Source organism: Echeneis naucrates, chromosome 1 (genome assembly GCF_900963305.1).
Source record: "Echeneis naucrates chromosome 1, fEcheNa1.1, whole genome shotgun sequence".
Lineage (NCBI taxonomy): Eukaryota > Metazoa > Chordata > Actinopteri > Carangiformes > Echeneidae > Echeneis > Echeneis naucrates.
In genome coordinates, this window is record NC_042511.1 from 14364602 (window position 1) to 14382269 (window position 17668).

Here is a 17668-nt window from a genome sequence, read left to right on the forward strand (position 1 = left end):
CAAATGCATAACATGTCTTAGTGCACACACAGATTTCACATCCACAGACAAAAAATTATCACTGTTGTCACCATAAAATGACAGCTTCAAAAAAAACAAACAAAATGAACTACTCACATGGCCAAAGTGTCCTTTTCTGGAGCAGTTGTAGCAGTAGGCAGGAGATCGACCCTTGTCCTCTTTCTGCTTCTTTACAGGAGGCCCTGTCTCAGTCTAAAAAAAACAAAAAAACAATCCCCAACAATATATATAAAGCTTAAACCAAAAAAAAAAAAAAAAATTCAGATCTTTTCTTCCTTTTTTCCTAATGGATACAATGTAACTATGGTCTAACTTACTATTTGTCTCTCATCCTCCTCCTCAGCTCATCATTCCCATGCTCTCTCTTGATATGGGCTGCTATGCATTGCACGGTGAATATGGATGCTGATATAAAGCATTGATTACTGAGGTTATAGTTAGAGGCCTGGTAATGACCCTATATGATAAGTAAGCGCCTGTGAGTTTATGTGTGTGTGTGTGTGTTTTATGGACACAGGGTCCCATCCCCTATGGGCCAGTGTTCTGAAAGCCTTCCATGCTCCAGTGAACACAGCAAATATACACTGATATAGAGAGAGAGAGAGAGAGAGAGGACACATGGGCACAGAGTATTTACACACACACACACACACACACACACACACACACATACAAGGAGAGCTGAAAACACCTTAGCACTTATCTAGGGTGCCCCTCTAAGACCTGATTCCAAGATTACAAATGATTTGTGCTAGTGTCATTTCTTAAACATAGTTTAGCTAACCTCCCCTCTCTTTTCTTCTCCTCTCCCTTCCTCATTCTTCCCTCTTTTTTCCACCCCACATCTACCCCTCACATTCATCCACCCCTCCTCTCTTGTTCTGTCTCTCTCTCTCTCTCTCTCTCTTTTCTGCTTGAGTAGTTTTGCGGCAAAAAGGATGAATGCTATTAGAGCGTCGTGTCATTATCGGGTCAGGCCGGCCGGGCCCATCTCCATCACAAAGGCCAGGAGATCACAGACCTCTTGCAAGCGCATGTATATGCGCGCGCGCGCACACACACACACACACACGTATGGCGCACACCCTAAGGAGATCACAGTCCCCTGCTCAAGCTCCCTCCCAACCTCCACCCTTCCTGCCCCTCTTCCCATTCATCTCTCATGTAAATTGGATGTAGGTCTCCCTCTGTCTCTCCCTCCCTGACCTTGGGCTTGTGTTATCTTCACATACTCTGATCCAGCACATAGACAGAATGAATGAAAGCATGCGAGACAGAGTGGAAGAAAAAAAGAAATGAAATCCCCTCCTTTTCTCACACCAACCTGTGATAGATGTCTGTAAACCCGGAGTAAATGCAGGTCTATATGCATGTGCGTGTGAGGAGTTGTCTGCCTCATACAATATTAATTAACTCCTATTCCTGCTCTCTGTTTTCAATCTGTGCTTCCTATCGGGGCATCTAAATAGCTAACAGGGTGAGGGCCGGAGGGATCAAATCAGTTTGGTGTCTCACTCTTTCTTTGTCAGAGGTTTGAAGATGAGTCTTGGAAGGTCTGGATGTGAAATAAAAGTCAACATAACAAAGGAATATTATTAGACTGATGTAAAAACATCCATTATATGGGGTGTAGTATTTGAAGGTGCAGCATTGATCAGGCAACTATCTTTGCATAGTCATGCATTACTTTACAAAGGTAACCTGTCACATCCTCATCCTATTAGCTGATCTGCTCCGAGAAAGTCTCAGGGGACATTTTACAGACTGGAAACTCATCTAAAGAAAAATATTTCATAAAAGGCTGAAACAGTTAACATCGTGGGTCTGTGTCTTTGATACTTGACAATGCATCACTATTACTTACAACCACCACCCCCCGACTTCCCTCCAATAAGTTATGCACCCTGGCTGGAAGCTGGCTATCAGTAAGTAATGTCCTGGAAAAGCAGCTCCATCAACGTGTGACTTTTGATGGGGTTTGTAAATTAGTAATATATCAGTTGTTTGTATGCTTCAATTTTATGAATAACATTGTCTCTGGTGTCTCTTATAGTTTATTTTTACATGTCGACATTTTCTTGTTTGACTTGTTTTCTGCAGTATCTGCAGTTTTTTTGCTCAGAAATAAAACTTAAGCTAATCAAACAAAAAACAAAGAACAAGGAACAGCACAGCTACACTTCTGCTGTTCCCAGTGGAACATTTCAGACATTAACTTCCTTGACAGACATTTCCCAACATGGGAGGCCACAATGAAACAAGCGTCTGTATTTAACTAAGAGTCGTCTGAGTGCAAAGACAGCAGGAGAAATCTGAGCAAGATCCACTTCCTACTGATATGACATGAAGAGCTTCTGAAGTTGTTCACAGACAAAAAAAGAGGACTGAAGCTGCAAAGGGGATGTTTTAGAATATATATGTGTGTGTGAGAGAGAGAGAGAGAGAGTGTGTTTGAGAAGGTCCTAAGGGCTTTGCTCTGTGGACACAGACAATCAGTCATCCGTGGCTTCTCATGCATACACACAGACACAGGAGCACTCCCTGTCTCTCTCTCTCTCTCTCTGACTCACACGGACTCACTCACACACACACACACACACACACAATGTTTTCCCACAGTTGTCCCAACACATTTACTGTGTCTTTTTAAGCCCCACTCTCTTCTGCTCCTTGCCTTAGCTGCTGGTGGCAAAGCTGTGATAATCCTTTGGCCAACACAAAGCAGAGACTGTTACACACTACAATCTGAAGGAACACACACACACACACACACACACACACACACACACACACACACACAGAGTTATAAAACACAATCTGAGAAGCAAACAGGCTACTATGCACGTGTGTGTGTGTGTGTGTGTGTGTGTGTGTGTGTATGTGTGAGCATAGGGGGTGGGAACTGAACAGTAACGGGTGGTGGGAGTGAAGGGGCCAGGGCCAGCGGCGCTGTTTTGCATATGTTATTGCAGCAAAGGGGAGAGGTTTGCATATGTTACTGGACCCAATGGGGACCAACTCTGCATGCTTTATCATAGGAAACAGCCTCACAACACAACAGAAGACTCCTGGGCTCATACCAAAACAAACAGACCCTTGTGCTGCGTGTGTGTGCAACATGCCAGTATGTACATATTAGGTTAATATGGAGAGTTAATTAGACAGTCGCGATTAACAAACATGAAACGGCTATAAGGTGAACATCCACTCAGAAAGAACAGAAAAATGAGCCGGAGACCACACTGGTTATCCTCTGATTTTCACGCGGGAATTTGAACTGCGCTATTTCCGAAATTGCTAAGAAATTAATTAGCATGTTTACTTTTACTCATGGAGAGGAACAAGAAAATCAGTAGTTCTTAGGAGACAGTTTAAGGTGAAGGTGTGCATGTCATTAAAGAGCCTACAGAGGAGTCAGGAGGGTTCCCTCTAAATAACCAGATGTGATTCCTGCCCCCATTGTGTCTGCTGGTTCACAAAGACTCAGGCCAAAGCCCTAAACCTGCGCCCTGCGAGGACACACTCCCATAGTCCAATTCCCAACGGCTCTTTCTATCTCCTCCTGTCAGTCAGCCCATCAGTCTGAAGACAATCAGTAGGAGTCCTGATTTTCTCTTTAGAGTGAGAAAATGCTCCTGGAATGTGATGATAATGTGATGTTGGGGTGAAAGGCGGTGGGTTGCCACCTCTGGAGAAAACCCCCCTTTTGGGGCAGTGAGTGGACGTAATCTGGTCACACCGTGGAAGGCGGAACAGAGGATACAAGCTAATCTATTCAAATCTAAGTCCAAGTCATTCAATTTCCATTCTCTGCCCTCACTTATGAGTTGAGAGGCTGCTCTCCAGTGTGGCCGGAGTGAGGCCATGCTTTTAAGGAAAAATATTACCCTCTTCACTTCCAGCAATTAGACAGAGCTAACAAATGTGGACATGTGGAAGGGATTTAGATGCACCATACACAGATGGACTGAGTCTCTTAGGCCCTGGTCAGGATGCTAAACCCTGATTTTACATCTCAGCCAACCAATCACACACAAACACACACCAACACACCCATAGCAAAATTGACACCATCCAGCTAAGCAGAGAGGCACAAAGACCTGCAAAGCCTGCAAGACCTCTGATAACACCGCACCTGTGTGTGTGTGTGTTGTGTGCGCGTGTGCATGTATGTGTGTACATTCCTATGGTTCTGCATGTACATCCAGCAGTGTAAGACATTTGTACCTAAGAAAGAACACTCGAGTGCAGCGTCCCTGTCCTGCTGAGTGATGACCCTGAACGAAATGCAAGGTTGAATGAGGATCTCTGTTTTGTTTTTATTTATTCAACTGAAAATCTTGCTGTTTTTTTTTTTTTTTACGTTTTTGTTCTCAATGCTACAGTTTATTTTGTTCTTACAATTAATTACTTTGTTCCAGAACAGCTACTAAGAAATATTTTCATTTGCAAGCCAAGAATAACATTTTCAACTTTGCTCTGTCTAACCATTACACTCAAAACCCAAAATACAAAAAAGACAGAAAAAAGCATCAAGAAACTGTCACCAGGGCAGATATTTAAACTATATGATTAAATGCCAATTATATGAATTATATTCAGGTCCTTTTTTAGTTTGTTTCATGTTGTTTCCTGTTCTTTAATTTGTTCTGAATTTGGGTTTGGTGTTTCAGGCCAGGGTTCCCAAGGAGGACACTAAAGAAAGACCTAAACTGAGTGTCCTTGAGATGAATGTGACTGGAAGAGCACAAAGAGCACACCAGTTCACTACCCTCCTCCTCAATGAGCCGTACTACCCAAATTGACTTTACTTTCTTTGCCCGGATGACCTTTAACTGGTAATAAAACTAGGTTGAAGATATATAAAAAGAATTTCTTTTTCCAAAATGTCCTTTTGCACTTCCTGTGCCACGAGTGTAACAGTGTGAGGTACAATAAAGAGGTGAGAGCCAATTGAGACGGGAGAGGTGAGAACACTGGAGTCTGTACTGTACAATGATGAGACAGCAAAAACAGCCCCCTGAATGGAGGTGGGTTTAAGGGATTTTTGCAAAGAAGCATTTGAATTGAGCCCCGTCCTGTAAGAGGAATGACAAAAAGAGTTTGGCAGACAGAAGCAAGGACAGAAGTGGATTAAAGGTCACAACTTAAACCTGTCATTTCAAGTTCAGAGAAAAGAACAGAGGAGGTAAATTTGACATGGTTCATTATTATATGACTTTTGGGGTTTAACTGTTGCATGGAGATGTTATTAAGCTATTATTCATTTCATTTATTCATCATTCATTTCTCCAAATGGATATTTATCATTCTTTTGATGCTGTTTTAATGATAATTTTTTCCTTCCTTGTAGTTACATTTGCATTATGGTTTTATCATGTTGTTTCTGCTAGTACTAAATATTGAAATTGTCAAACAAAAAAGTAATGAGATTTCTGTAACTAGCAATTTGAATCCAAAGCTGGTTTAACCTCTTTATTCTGCAATCTTACTCGCCAAAATTATTCAGATGTTATGCTGATTTGAGGAAGATTATTAAATCTACAAAGACAATAATCACATGCCACAGAAGTATGGTAAAAAAGTAAAGTATACACGAAAATTTATGACTAAGACCTTCTCTTAATTGGATTCTGGAATAAAAAGCAACTCCCCATTTGTCCACTGAAGGGCGCTCCAACTCAACACAACATGCTAAAAAGGCCCAACAACAAAGTCATGCAAGACTGATGCCAACTGCTTCATTGAGTTAAATTAAATGTGAGGAAAGACACCCTGCCATGACTATTAACCATGACAGTAAAACAGTCAGAAACAAACACGAAATGTTTCTGTGAAATACAAGCGTGTAGGGGGGTTAGACTCTCTGTGCTCAATTTAAGCTTTGACACTTAATGACTCATAGATATGAAAGGTTCAAATAGCCATTCTTGAATTCAGCCAACAAAATTGGAGGAAAAAGCAACGAGGAATGTTGAATTTTATAGACTAAATATGATTGTAAGCACACTATGCATAATATGATTTATGTTGAAATGGACAAACTCCAAAGTCGCACTTTTTGAAAAATACTTTTTTTTTTTTTTTGGCCAGAGAAATGTAAATGTATTTTTTTTCTAAGAAGACGATTTTAAGAGGCAAAATGTCCTAACCTTGGACTAACAAAGGCTTGTGAGGATCAAGCACACAGCATAGAACCTTCTAGAGAAAGACAGTTAGACAAAACGGTATAAAAAGGTACAACATACTAATGGAAAGGGGAAAGGAAGCCAGTCAGGTGAGAAAAGGGAATACCAAATGGAGTTTAAGGAGAGGAGCTCAAATGACTTCATTTCTGTGTTGAATAAAAAGGTCACAGACTGTTTTCTGTCAGGCATCCTGAGAGACACTCACACGTGTCCCCGGAGAAAAGATCAATACGCACACACTGATACTGCCGTGAGGAGAAAATCTGCTGGATACACCCCTCGCACACACACACTCCGGGCAGTGGTACCGATCAATAAACACACACATACAGGTGTCACCACCACTATCTAAAGAGCGGCCAATCAATGCTCACACACTGATACACCTGTACCAATCAGCTGCTCCATGCTCAGACTCACTCTCCTGTCTCTTGTGTTTAATACACTCCCTCGGCTCCTTCCTCTCTCTCTCTCTCCCCTATCCTTGTGAATTGCTTACACACTCACTCGCTCACTCGCTCTCTCCCTCCCTCCCTCCCTCTTTCTGCACCTTCGCTCTCTGTACATTTCTGCTATGAAGGTGAATCACTTTGAGTCTAGTGTTTCATGGATTCTTCTCTTCTCATCATCACACCCTGCCGGAAAGAGTGCATGACTTGTTTGATTGGGCAGTATCCTACAATCAGAGTCTCAAAAATAAAGAAAAATCATTTTTTCATTTGTCAAAGGCAGCAGGTCTTTACTTCCTGCAGTAGCCAGAGGGTGGCGCTCTGGTCTTAATGCAGCACAACACAGTCCTGACAACACTGACTGAAAGAAAAAGTCACTGTGACATGCGCGTGTTTGTGTGTGTGTTGCATACATGCAGTTATGCATGATCTTTACATGCATTAATGCAGCTTGTGTAGCCACAGCAGGTCAGTAAACCTGCTCTGTGCCCTTTACTGCTCATCCTCCAGCCATCGCCTGTGTCCTCTATACTTGCTAATCTCAAAAGTATTCTTTGCCTCTCTGTTTTATTTCAACTTGTGTTTGGTAATAATAACATAGCTCTTTTTGCCTTCATCCAAACACACACACTGTTTGATAAAAACTCACTGTGTGGTGGAATTATAGTATGCTTTGTCAATTGAAAAATATAAATCAGCATTGTGGATAACATGGATGGTAATCATTTAAATCTCTCAAGTGAAACTGCCAATAATAAACAAATGACGTACGTCAACAATGAAAGAAAATGTATTAGCTACAGGGCCACACTATATTTCTGGGTTTTGCGTGTGTGTTGATTGGAACAAACACAACACAAATTACTCAAATTCAACATTAACAGCATTTACAGAAAAGAGCAAAGGCCTCTGTCCGAACTGAGACTCAATAATCAACAGGAACAAAAAGCAGCAGGAGAGTGATGAGAAATGTTCAGATGTGATCATTCGTATGTCCTGATAACAAAATTAACACACGCCCACCTTCCACTGAAAGGAACTTCAGAGCTGTTTTTGTTGTTGAAAGGGCATTCTGGGAAACGAAGGAAGAGCCTCAGAGATATACACATCTATATTTTAAGCTAAAAAAAAAAAACAAAACTGGAACTCATGAAACGTCACACTGTCAGATTTTTTTCAATTATAATGTAAGTACATTGTTGAGTGACAAACACAAAAACAGTAAGGGGGAAGGAGGAGAGCAGATGGAGTCTGCAGGAAGAGGAGCAATCCCACGCAGTAAAGCTGTATGCAAAAGAAAGAAGTAAAACCAGAGTGACTGTTGGTGTGTGCGTGTGAAAGAGAGACAGACTAAGAAAGTGTTGTTGAAGTAAACCTGTTCTTCACAGGAGAGAAGTTAACCTTTCTGTGTGAATATTACTGTTGTGTAAAAATGTTTTCAAACCCACATGACACAGACAAGGTGAAAATGTTGTGGATCGCTTTTTACTCAATTTACTGCTCTATATATTTGTAGAGGTGTGTGTGTGTGTTTGTGTGTGTCCATGTGTGTCAGTATCTTACTTTCTCGGTAAATACCCCAGGGCTTTGTGGTCTATACTGTGTGGTTTGGAGGAGTTTGTTAGTTGAGGGCCAGGTGCAGGCAGACAACACATACACTCATGGAAGATAAACGGACCCAGCGCACGCACACGCGCGCGCACACACACACACACACACACACACACACACACACACACACACAAACGAAGGATAAATGGACCCAGTAGCAGGGAGGTCTGACAGAATGCCTTTTCACACCTGGCTGAGCCCAGCGGAAGGTGACAGAGTCACATCTCCCAAAGCGGGGGCACTGGCACGCACGCACACACACACACACAGTCTCACACACACTCACACACACAAACCTACCTTCTCACATTGGGGAGTTCAGGGTCATAAACAGCATCATGAATAAAATGAGGCTGTCTTAAACAGAAGGAGCTCTGTGTATGCATGTGTGTAGGTGTGTTTGTGTGTGAGTGTGTGTTTGTGTCTGTGCAGGCCCCTAACCCCCATGCCAGTTTGGATATGTAACGACCTTCTGTTCCTAGTGCTTAAATGGCTTAAATACTTCAATTAGACCTGGGTCACAATCCTCCACCCGTTAAAGCACATCGTCTCTCTCTCTCTCACACACACACACACACACACACACACAAAAATGGAGGTTTCATCAGCCCCCTGAAGCAACCAAAGAATCTTTTGGCTGCTCATTCATCAGGGTCTTCTCCGCTTGTTTGTGGTTCAAAGTGAAACTCTACAGTGGAACATATAGCATCCCCTGCCAACACATGAGCAACAATTAAACTCGGCTCCCGTCCTCTCTGCCAGCGTCTCCCCTGGAACTTCTCTGTCCCGCTGCCTCCTCCTCCTTCCTCCCTCTGTCTCTCCCGCCGTGCTACCCTAACGCTAACGATGCTGCCTTTTCATTAGACAGCCCCTGCTAATTAATCTCCATAGAGGAGAGTGACAGATCTCTCCCAATACACACATACACACAAAGTACACGCCAAGATATATGCAAACACACACTCTTCTTCCCTCTCTCTCTTTCTCTCTCGTCCCGCGTGGCGTTGGCAGCCCATTTCATGCTTTATCACGTCTTTTAATTGACAAACAAGCTGCTCTTTTCTCTTAGGCTGAGGTCTATATCACCCCCTTACTCAGATACTCACACACACATACACAAGCAAGGAGCTAAGAAAACTAGTTATCTTTTCAGATTTTTGATTAACACACACAGACACACACACAAATAAGGACATGTCTCCTAACTGACATATGGCCCAAGTGACTGTCACACAGTTTTCTACTCTTTGACACATTGTTGCCCCACCCTGACATACACACACATTCATGTCATATGTGCACTTTGGTTGTATGTAGACAGGAAAAAAAAAAGCCTAGGTTCCCATCACTCTTGGCACTTCCTTAATCTGTTCAGATGCTTTTTTTTTTTTTTTCCCTGCTATGGTTCACTCATCTGCTACCTGGCAAGGTCAATACCAATCACACTGGCCTTATTGAGTCTCAGTGATTGTGCGACACCTTCACTTTCATTTTGCTCATGGAAAAAAAATCTTTCTTCCAGCATTACATGCTAAACTGCAAACTGTCTTGTAAAGACAGCGGAAGATGCCACATGAGGACGATAGAGCTGAAGGATATCAATCAGGACCATGAGGTGATCTGTGTTTAGAGTGTCATTTATTAAAATGCAGCCCACAACCTTCACAACAAGTGCTTACAAGACATGAATAGGTAAAATGTGGGCCACTTTCCAGCTCAGTTAGAAATCTGGACTTGTTGGATATATAGTTCAATGGGTCAGGATATATTTTGCATATCAAGGTTTGACTCCAACGAGAAAAGCTCTGCATGAAGTGTCACATACTACAAGTGGATCACTTTGAGCATGCTGTTGACTTAGTCGCTGCCCGCACTGCCACTACCTTCTCCTCCAACAGCTGACTCTACTGCAGCTACTATAACCTGCGGGATTTAGTCAAATTGGTTTTACAGAAAACAAAAACTTTTTCAGGATTGTTTTAATAAACTATTTTAAAATCGCTCTTCCACCTGTTACATTTTTCTCACAGCTCTGAGGGTCTGATCTGGCCTGATCATTAATGTCACTCACTGTCCTGAGAGTTGATATTTTCTTATGAACTGAGAGTTACACCCTGTCGACCACTGAAATTCAACAGCCACACTGCCTCACTGACCATACAAGGAACTTTTATAGACCTTGGGTTTTTATGACACATTATGAATGTACAACATCCATATGTGTCCATCATGTGTGTATGAGGATGGACTAATTTCTGCTCAGAGCCCCTGATGAAAATACAAACATGTGAAGCAGTGCTAAGGCCAAAGTGTGAACAGCACTGGTATGGCGTTTGCCGACAGTGTGGTTTTTGTGGAAGGATACTCACTGTGATATGGTACTGTCTCCAGATCTGTGGGCAAGCCTGACAAGACAAGAAACCACAAGTTGATATGATCAAGAGGGGGGAAAAAAACAACTCAAAAGTTCAAATACATACGTTTTTTGGACATGGTACATTACAAGAAAAAATGAGATTAAAGAAAGGAAAACAAAAACATTTACAGGAAAATGTCTTTCTGCCTTTTTATTCTGAATGGACCAGTTAAGACACAAGAAGAAAATGGACTTGGATGGATGGATGTGAAGTAAGTTAATAAGAGACGCTGATGAACAGAAACACTGTAGAGGATGTTAACTGAAAAGGAGACCATGCAATTATTTCTTTGTCAGCCATACTCATGGAGTCTCTTCCACGGCCTCTCACTAAACCTTTATCATTGTGATTTTTCAGTTAACTTAAACAGTCAGTAAGTCAGTCGTTTTGTCCCGCTGTAGTAAAAGTATCATCTCTGAGACTTTGCCATGCTGTTCCTTAAGCGTTCCGACATTCTTCCCTGACTGCCACCACTTCCCACTGGGAAATTGAAAATGCTGCAGTCGCCGCAGGCAACAGAATGTATCTACTTACACACCTACTGAGTGAGAGAGAGCGAATACGGGAGAAGGATAGGACAGAAGGACAGATTTAAGCCTGCTCTGTGAGAAAAGCCACATGTTTAGTTTTCTCATGCATATGCTAAAAAAGTTACCATATACATTTGCATGATGTGCAAATTCCCTAACTATTTTGGTCCAAAGTGTTTTTTCAAATCTTGGCCTTTGAAGGAGCCTGTAAAAAGCAGCTGCCATTTTTCTGATTTAATCTGCACCTTTTAGATTTGAATACTGAGATGGACAAATATGGATTTCGACAGCTGTATCTTCCTACACCTCTCATCTAGCTTTCTTTCCTTCAACAACCCCTCCACCCACACTCGCTCCCTCCTGTTTGCTCTCTCCCTCCAGACCGCCGGGGTAGTGTGTTGTTGTCGAGGGCGACAGGCGAGGCGAGCGACACACTCGCGCTCCGTCAACCGTCTGTCTTTAATGAGAGACACAGAAAGGCCCAGGGGACAGAGACCTGACTCTCTTTCTCTCTCAAACACACACACTAACACATACAGTATAATTTGTGAGCGTCAGGGAAAAAAAAGTTATGTGCTCCAAGAAAGGGGTAATTACAATAGCACACAACTTTGCAGCCATTACTGCTGAAAACAAAGAGAACGCACAAACAAGATGAAAATGAGGATCTTTACAAAGAGCTGAGAAGCAGCAAGTAAGAGAAAAGAGAGAAAAAGGAAAAAATGGACTGTGTGTCCTGGTCTCCCCTCTCCCTCTGGTGTTCACCTGGTTACTCAACCATTACACAGAGCACAGTACATGACTGACGGAGAGAGAGCAAGAATGAGAGAGGGTGAGAAAATGAAAGAGTGAGAGAGTGTGTGAGGTGGGGGAGACAGACAGGCCCTTGCATACACACTGCGTTTTCCATTCTATGGCATTAGTGTAAATGGCCAAGGTAATGAACGTTGCGGTGGGATAATTGTCATTGATGGTCATTAGATTCACCCTTCAGTGCCAACACGTACACACATAAACACAGACACATACACACATGAGCCCACAGCTGGAATATGCAGCATGGCAGAGACATAACTAAGCTGTAATTGCTGAAGTGTATCAATTAATGTGAACAGCAGCGTGTGGTGACCCCTGGTCACTCATTACCACTGAGAGAGAAAGAAAGGGTGGGGGGCAGCAGCAGCAAACCAAGGCAGGATGAGACAGGGCAGTAAAAAGAACATTGGGGGGGTTAGTTTTAATCTAAATGGGCTTGGTGCCTCATCATGTTTACATTAGGTAGTAATTGTTCCGACTGCAGGCTGCACACATATATACACAATTGTTTTTTTTCCCATTCCTTCAAAATTTAATTCTACTGCATTTATTTCTGGGCATTTGTCTTCATATCATCAATCATTTAACTGTGTAATTGCTTATGGTATTGATTTTTCAGCACAACAATGTGTCAATAGAAAAACCATAAACTACAAAGAAAAGGTTTCCAAAGTTTAATGAAGGTAGCATGCACGAATTCGCGCCAGGCCTTACTGCCATACATCAGACCATGACCTCTGGCGATGAAGTGCATTTGCTTTTATGAAGTCAAGTTCGGCTTTATCTCTGATTTGAATTACAAATTAATAAAACATGACCCTATAAGATACTCACATCAAAGAAGTGTCCTGTCATGTTGCAGCGGTGACACTGTTTGTGCCAGTATGCCCTCTCACTGCAGGACTCATACAGGTGACCAGGAAGACCACAGTTGTTGCAGTGTCTGTTGGGACATTCACTGACGACATGGCCTGGGGTGCCACAAATGAAGCAGGGCAACAACTTCTGCGTACACAGAAAAACACATATATACACACACATATAGGTTAGCAGATGCACAAACTTGAGCTCATCATTGTGTATAAGCTGCTGCTGTTAGCAGAGCGGAACTGACTTTGGGCTCAGGGCAGTTCTTGGACAGATGTCCAGTCTTGTTGCAGTTTCGACAGTTGACATTCTTGCCAGTATAGTATCTGCTCGTCATCCGCTGAACAACTATCCTGGCACGCTTGTCTTTGTTATATATCTGAGCCTGAAAAACAAATAATTAATTCATCATCAATATGATGTTGATGGTCTAAGGCTTAATGGATTGTTCTGTCTATGTCCATAAATATTATCCTCCAAGTCTAAGTGATTGAGAAAAATAGGTTCATGCTGTGAGATCAAAATATGGATTAATGACAGCAAAATATTATTTTTAAATGTCCCAATTGGCACCTACCTCTTTGTCCTTGTCAGAAACTAACCAGCTGCTCTCGTCTTCCTCTTCAGCATCTGGCAGGAGAGAATAAACTGAATTTTAAGCTATTGCAAAATGCTGTTGCTGAGTTTTATGCCCTGTGAGAACATTATTATGTATCCTTACATTTTGATTAAAGCTTTCTGGAATTCAAAAATCTTAAGGCTGATGAATGTTTTCAACCACTTACAAAAATACAGGAATAACAACTCAAACATTTTTTAAACTAAACAATATTTAATTAGTAAAAGATTATAGTTCAGTATCCAGAGGCTTTAACAGCCATTAATTTGCGAGAACTGATTAATGATGCAAAATGTTATTCAAGTGTGCTGATTGATGAAAAAAAGCAAGGGTTCGACTGCATTTCTCTAATAAATAAATAAATTTAAATATAATGTATCTTTACACAGAGAGAAACGATACTATTCAATTACATATTTTGCAAATTATCACAACTGTCACTTTATGGCAGTTGTCATAGTTTAAATCATTTGAATCAATTTGTGTTCAGGCATTTTTTTTCATTAATGTAACAATATGAACATGATTAATAGCTAGGATATTATGAAATCCCAAACTGATAAATACAAGACAATATCCAGCCCTTTTAAGAACTCGAAACCTTCAAAAGCAAGTTTAGTTTCTTGTACAAAGGACACACATACACACACTGAAACTGACACCGTGGCAGCCCAGCACATCTGTATGAAAGTGGCACTAACAGCACCCTGAGGGAGACTACTGTATTCTCCTCAGGCCCACAGAACTGTAACTGACATCCAGAAATTGTAACGTACACACAAACACACGCACACACAGAAACAAACGACACGTGTACTCAGCATAAATTATGTGTTGCTTGCAATGACCCACACAGACTCACATGCTTTCACAAATACATACAGATACAACCATGCATCAGCCCCCGCGATTAGCTGGTTGACAGTCTTTAGCCTTTGGACAAACATACAGCCTTGAGCTATAATCAAATATTACACTCTTCTTTGCCCCCCGCTCTCCGTTCCTTTTTCTGACTCTCTCTCTATCCAGCTCCTTATCGCTATTCTGCTCAGCCCTCCTTCCTTTGCTTTTGCACTCTCTCCATGTTTTCTACCCCTCCCATCCCACCTCAACCCAACCCCCTCTGCCCGGGGATGCACGGCTGCAAAGGGAGGTTATCACCTCTCTTCCCTGTCAAACAAATTAAAATGGCTGTGGTTTGGATGGGGCTTCTTCTTTCTGCCATGACCTTCACCTAAAACAAACAAATAAATAAATAAATAAACAACACACACAAATAAGCCAGCTCCAGTGTTGTATGACAAAGCTTGTCATATAACCACATTGAGTGAATTTAAGGTTCGTCTCCATTTTCAGACCCACGCACCAGAATTTATGCTGATCACTTTTAAAGACTGTATCTTATAATATCAATCACTGTCTAGAGTAGTCGGTCCATCAAGCTTTGACTTTATGATGGTGGTCATTTTGAATTAATTTCATTCAAGCTGTGGCTATATGAGATATAATTCAAATTTTAGTTGCAGACTGGTTTTTAACTTGGAGGCAATTTGTAGCCAACACGTTTTCTCCTGGCTCTCAAAATCACTGAGGGGACAAAGTCAGTAACTTACATATTTTTTCAAAACTGCAAAACAATGAATGGTGACAACAAATGTGAAGCAAACTACCCTGATAGCTATCGTAAAGAAATACAGGGGACAAATGCTCAGACTGGAGCAAATGCAATTGCCTTGCACTTTAGAGAGAGGCAGAAGGGGAGGCATAAAAAAATAAAGGCTTACAGTTAATCTGCTATAGTATTACTGTATAATATCCATTTTATTACCAAAGAGGAAATCTAAGATGTGAACAGTAGTTAATTTTTTTGTTTTTAAATCATTCTTTTGTCAAAAAAAATTGGTTAAAACTGTAATGATTATACCAATCGACTTCAATTAAGCCGCCCAATTTATGCAAATCTCTCTCAGTCAAATGGGGGGTAAGGGGGTAACCCTTTAAAAGCACAAACATGAACATAGACTAATAAGTCTTCAAAGAAAGTTGCATTTCAGTGTAGTTGACGGCTGTCTGATGCAGCTGTTGAAATGGATTGGCTACTTTACTTGATCCTAACTTGCTTCCAAAGAACACCTCAATTCTGTAAACATAAAAAATGGTTGATGAATATGAAATGCATAAATATGATATGTATTCCCATGTTCCCATCCCATCACATCCGTTCCCATGTTTCCCATGGTGGTGGTGATGTTAGGTTTAGTTTTGTTTTTAGCAGTGAACAAGTGAACTGGTGTCTGAGCAGCATTCACCTACTGTGAACAGACTGGGGGGCCTCAGTGTGACGTGTGTGTGTGTCTATGCACACGTAGTTAGTATTACACAAGGACCTGCCCTCTGTTAATGGGCAGTTTGAAAAGGAAAGCAGTGGTCAAAGGTGTGTACCTCTTTGTGTGAGAGAGAGAGAAAAAGAGAAAAAGAGAGAGAGTGTGAGTGTGTGTGTGTGTGTGTGTGTGTGTGTGTGTGTGTGTGTGTGTGTGAGTGTTAGTGACTCAACGAAAGTCATTCCCATAGCGTCTCCCGGGGGGACTCCCCAAATAAAGAGCAGGAAGCTTTCCCTTAATCTAAGGGCCCCCCATCTTACCAATACACACACGGATAAAGGGTGAAGCTCTTTGTCACGGCCGAGGAATCAAACACATGGGTAGGGATGAGGGGGTGGGAGGAGGAGAGGATGGAGGAGGAAACGAGGAGAGGGTGGGTGGGGGTCTGTTGTCTGTACACTGGGTGAAAATATGCTAATAAACCTTGAGGCCCTGTTCAAAAGCAAACCATCAGAGCTGCTCACTCCATCGTGGCCCAACAGATCTGAAGGAGTCTGGAGCTGAATAAGCAGATGGCAGCAGTTTTACCACCAAGCAGCTGAACGAACGAGAAAGAGAAAGAGAGAGACAAGCCTCTGCCAAGTTGACTGCAACTGTACAATTTCAATAGATCCAGTGGCAATGCAAGTCTGACAGCCATCTTAGAGGTCAAAGCCCAAAGAGGACTTGATGTGATAGATCCACAGGCTGATCTAAGTCACTTGCTGGAAAACTGAGGAAAGACTCCTTTGAATTTCTAGTTCTCCTGGTTTCACCAGTTTTTATTGTACAGGACAACATGTACATTATAACATCACTCCTCCGTCAAGGGAAATTCAGCACAATGGTGTGGAAGAGGGGGATATGGAGAAACAGAGGGAGGGAAGGATCAGGGGAGAAAAGGCGACAGATGCTACCTGTCAGTCTCATAGGTACCCTGATTACTAGGAGATGAGGAGGAGAGGGGAGGAGGCTGCGTGCCAGTTCATCAGAGCTGGCAGAATAGAAGAAAACAGAGGAGTTGTGTGTTTGTGTGCGTGTGTGTGTCTGTGTCTTAGTGTGAGAGAGGCAACGCTTGTATGTGTGTATGAATACTTTGAATCTGTCCCTTGTACCAGTGAGAACAGAACGGAAGTTACGTGTGGCTAATGAACCATGAACACCCTGCTCTCCTGGGGTGACACACACACACACACACACACACACACACACACACACACACACACACACACACACACACACACACAAACAGAGGAAATATTGAGGGACCGCAAGCAACATCCTTCTCATGGGACAAGGTCCAGACAGGATGGTTTAAGTCTGATAACTCAAGGACAAGATTGAGAACGTCAATACCCGCATCCATCCTTCATTGTGGCAGTTTCTCCTGACAACAAACTGCAACTGTAGCCATAAACCGGTTTCCATAAAAAAGAGCGCGTGTGCGTGCATGCGTCATCGACAAGCTGTTCTCCCCTCTGTTTCAGCAACATCAAAGCCATGGACTGGCCTGCCTTGCCCCTATCCCGACACTTAAACAGGCATCCCAAGCCAGCCAGCCCATTGTATTATGCTGTTGACCGGGCCCATTAACACACCAACCAGTACGGGTACACAGACATACACACTCAACACACGCACCAAATGGGAGTGAAAGAGAGGCCCCCCCCCCCCTCCCCAAAAAGAGGTTATGTTTGATACTGAAGCAACAGGGCTGGATTAGCAAAACTATACATGACAATAGTGAGAGTGGGTGGGAGTGAACTGTGTGCGTGTGTGTGTGTGCGTGT

The 17668-nt window shown here is 42.2% G+C and overlaps 1 protein-coding gene across 2 annotated transcripts in view; it reads right to left on the minus strand.

Moving 5' to 3' along the window:
* zcchc7 (zinc finger, CCHC domain containing 7) overlaps positions 1-17668 on the minus strand; it is a 42638-nt gene that overhangs the window by 1937 nt on the left and 23033 nt on the right. For both annotated transcript variants that reach the window (XM_029505281.1, XM_029505275.1), the window contains exons 4-8: positions 13477-13529; positions 13147-13284; positions 12867-13037; positions 10639-10674; positions 118-213 (exon numbers count right to left, since the gene is read on the minus strand). In XM_029505281.1, the coding sequence (XP_029361141.1) occupies positions 118-213; positions 10639-10674; positions 12867-13037; positions 13147-13284; positions 13477-13529 (494 nt within the window). The remainder of the gene's footprint in view (positions 1-117; positions 214-10638; positions 10675-12866; positions 13038-13146; positions 13285-13476; positions 13530-17668) is intronic.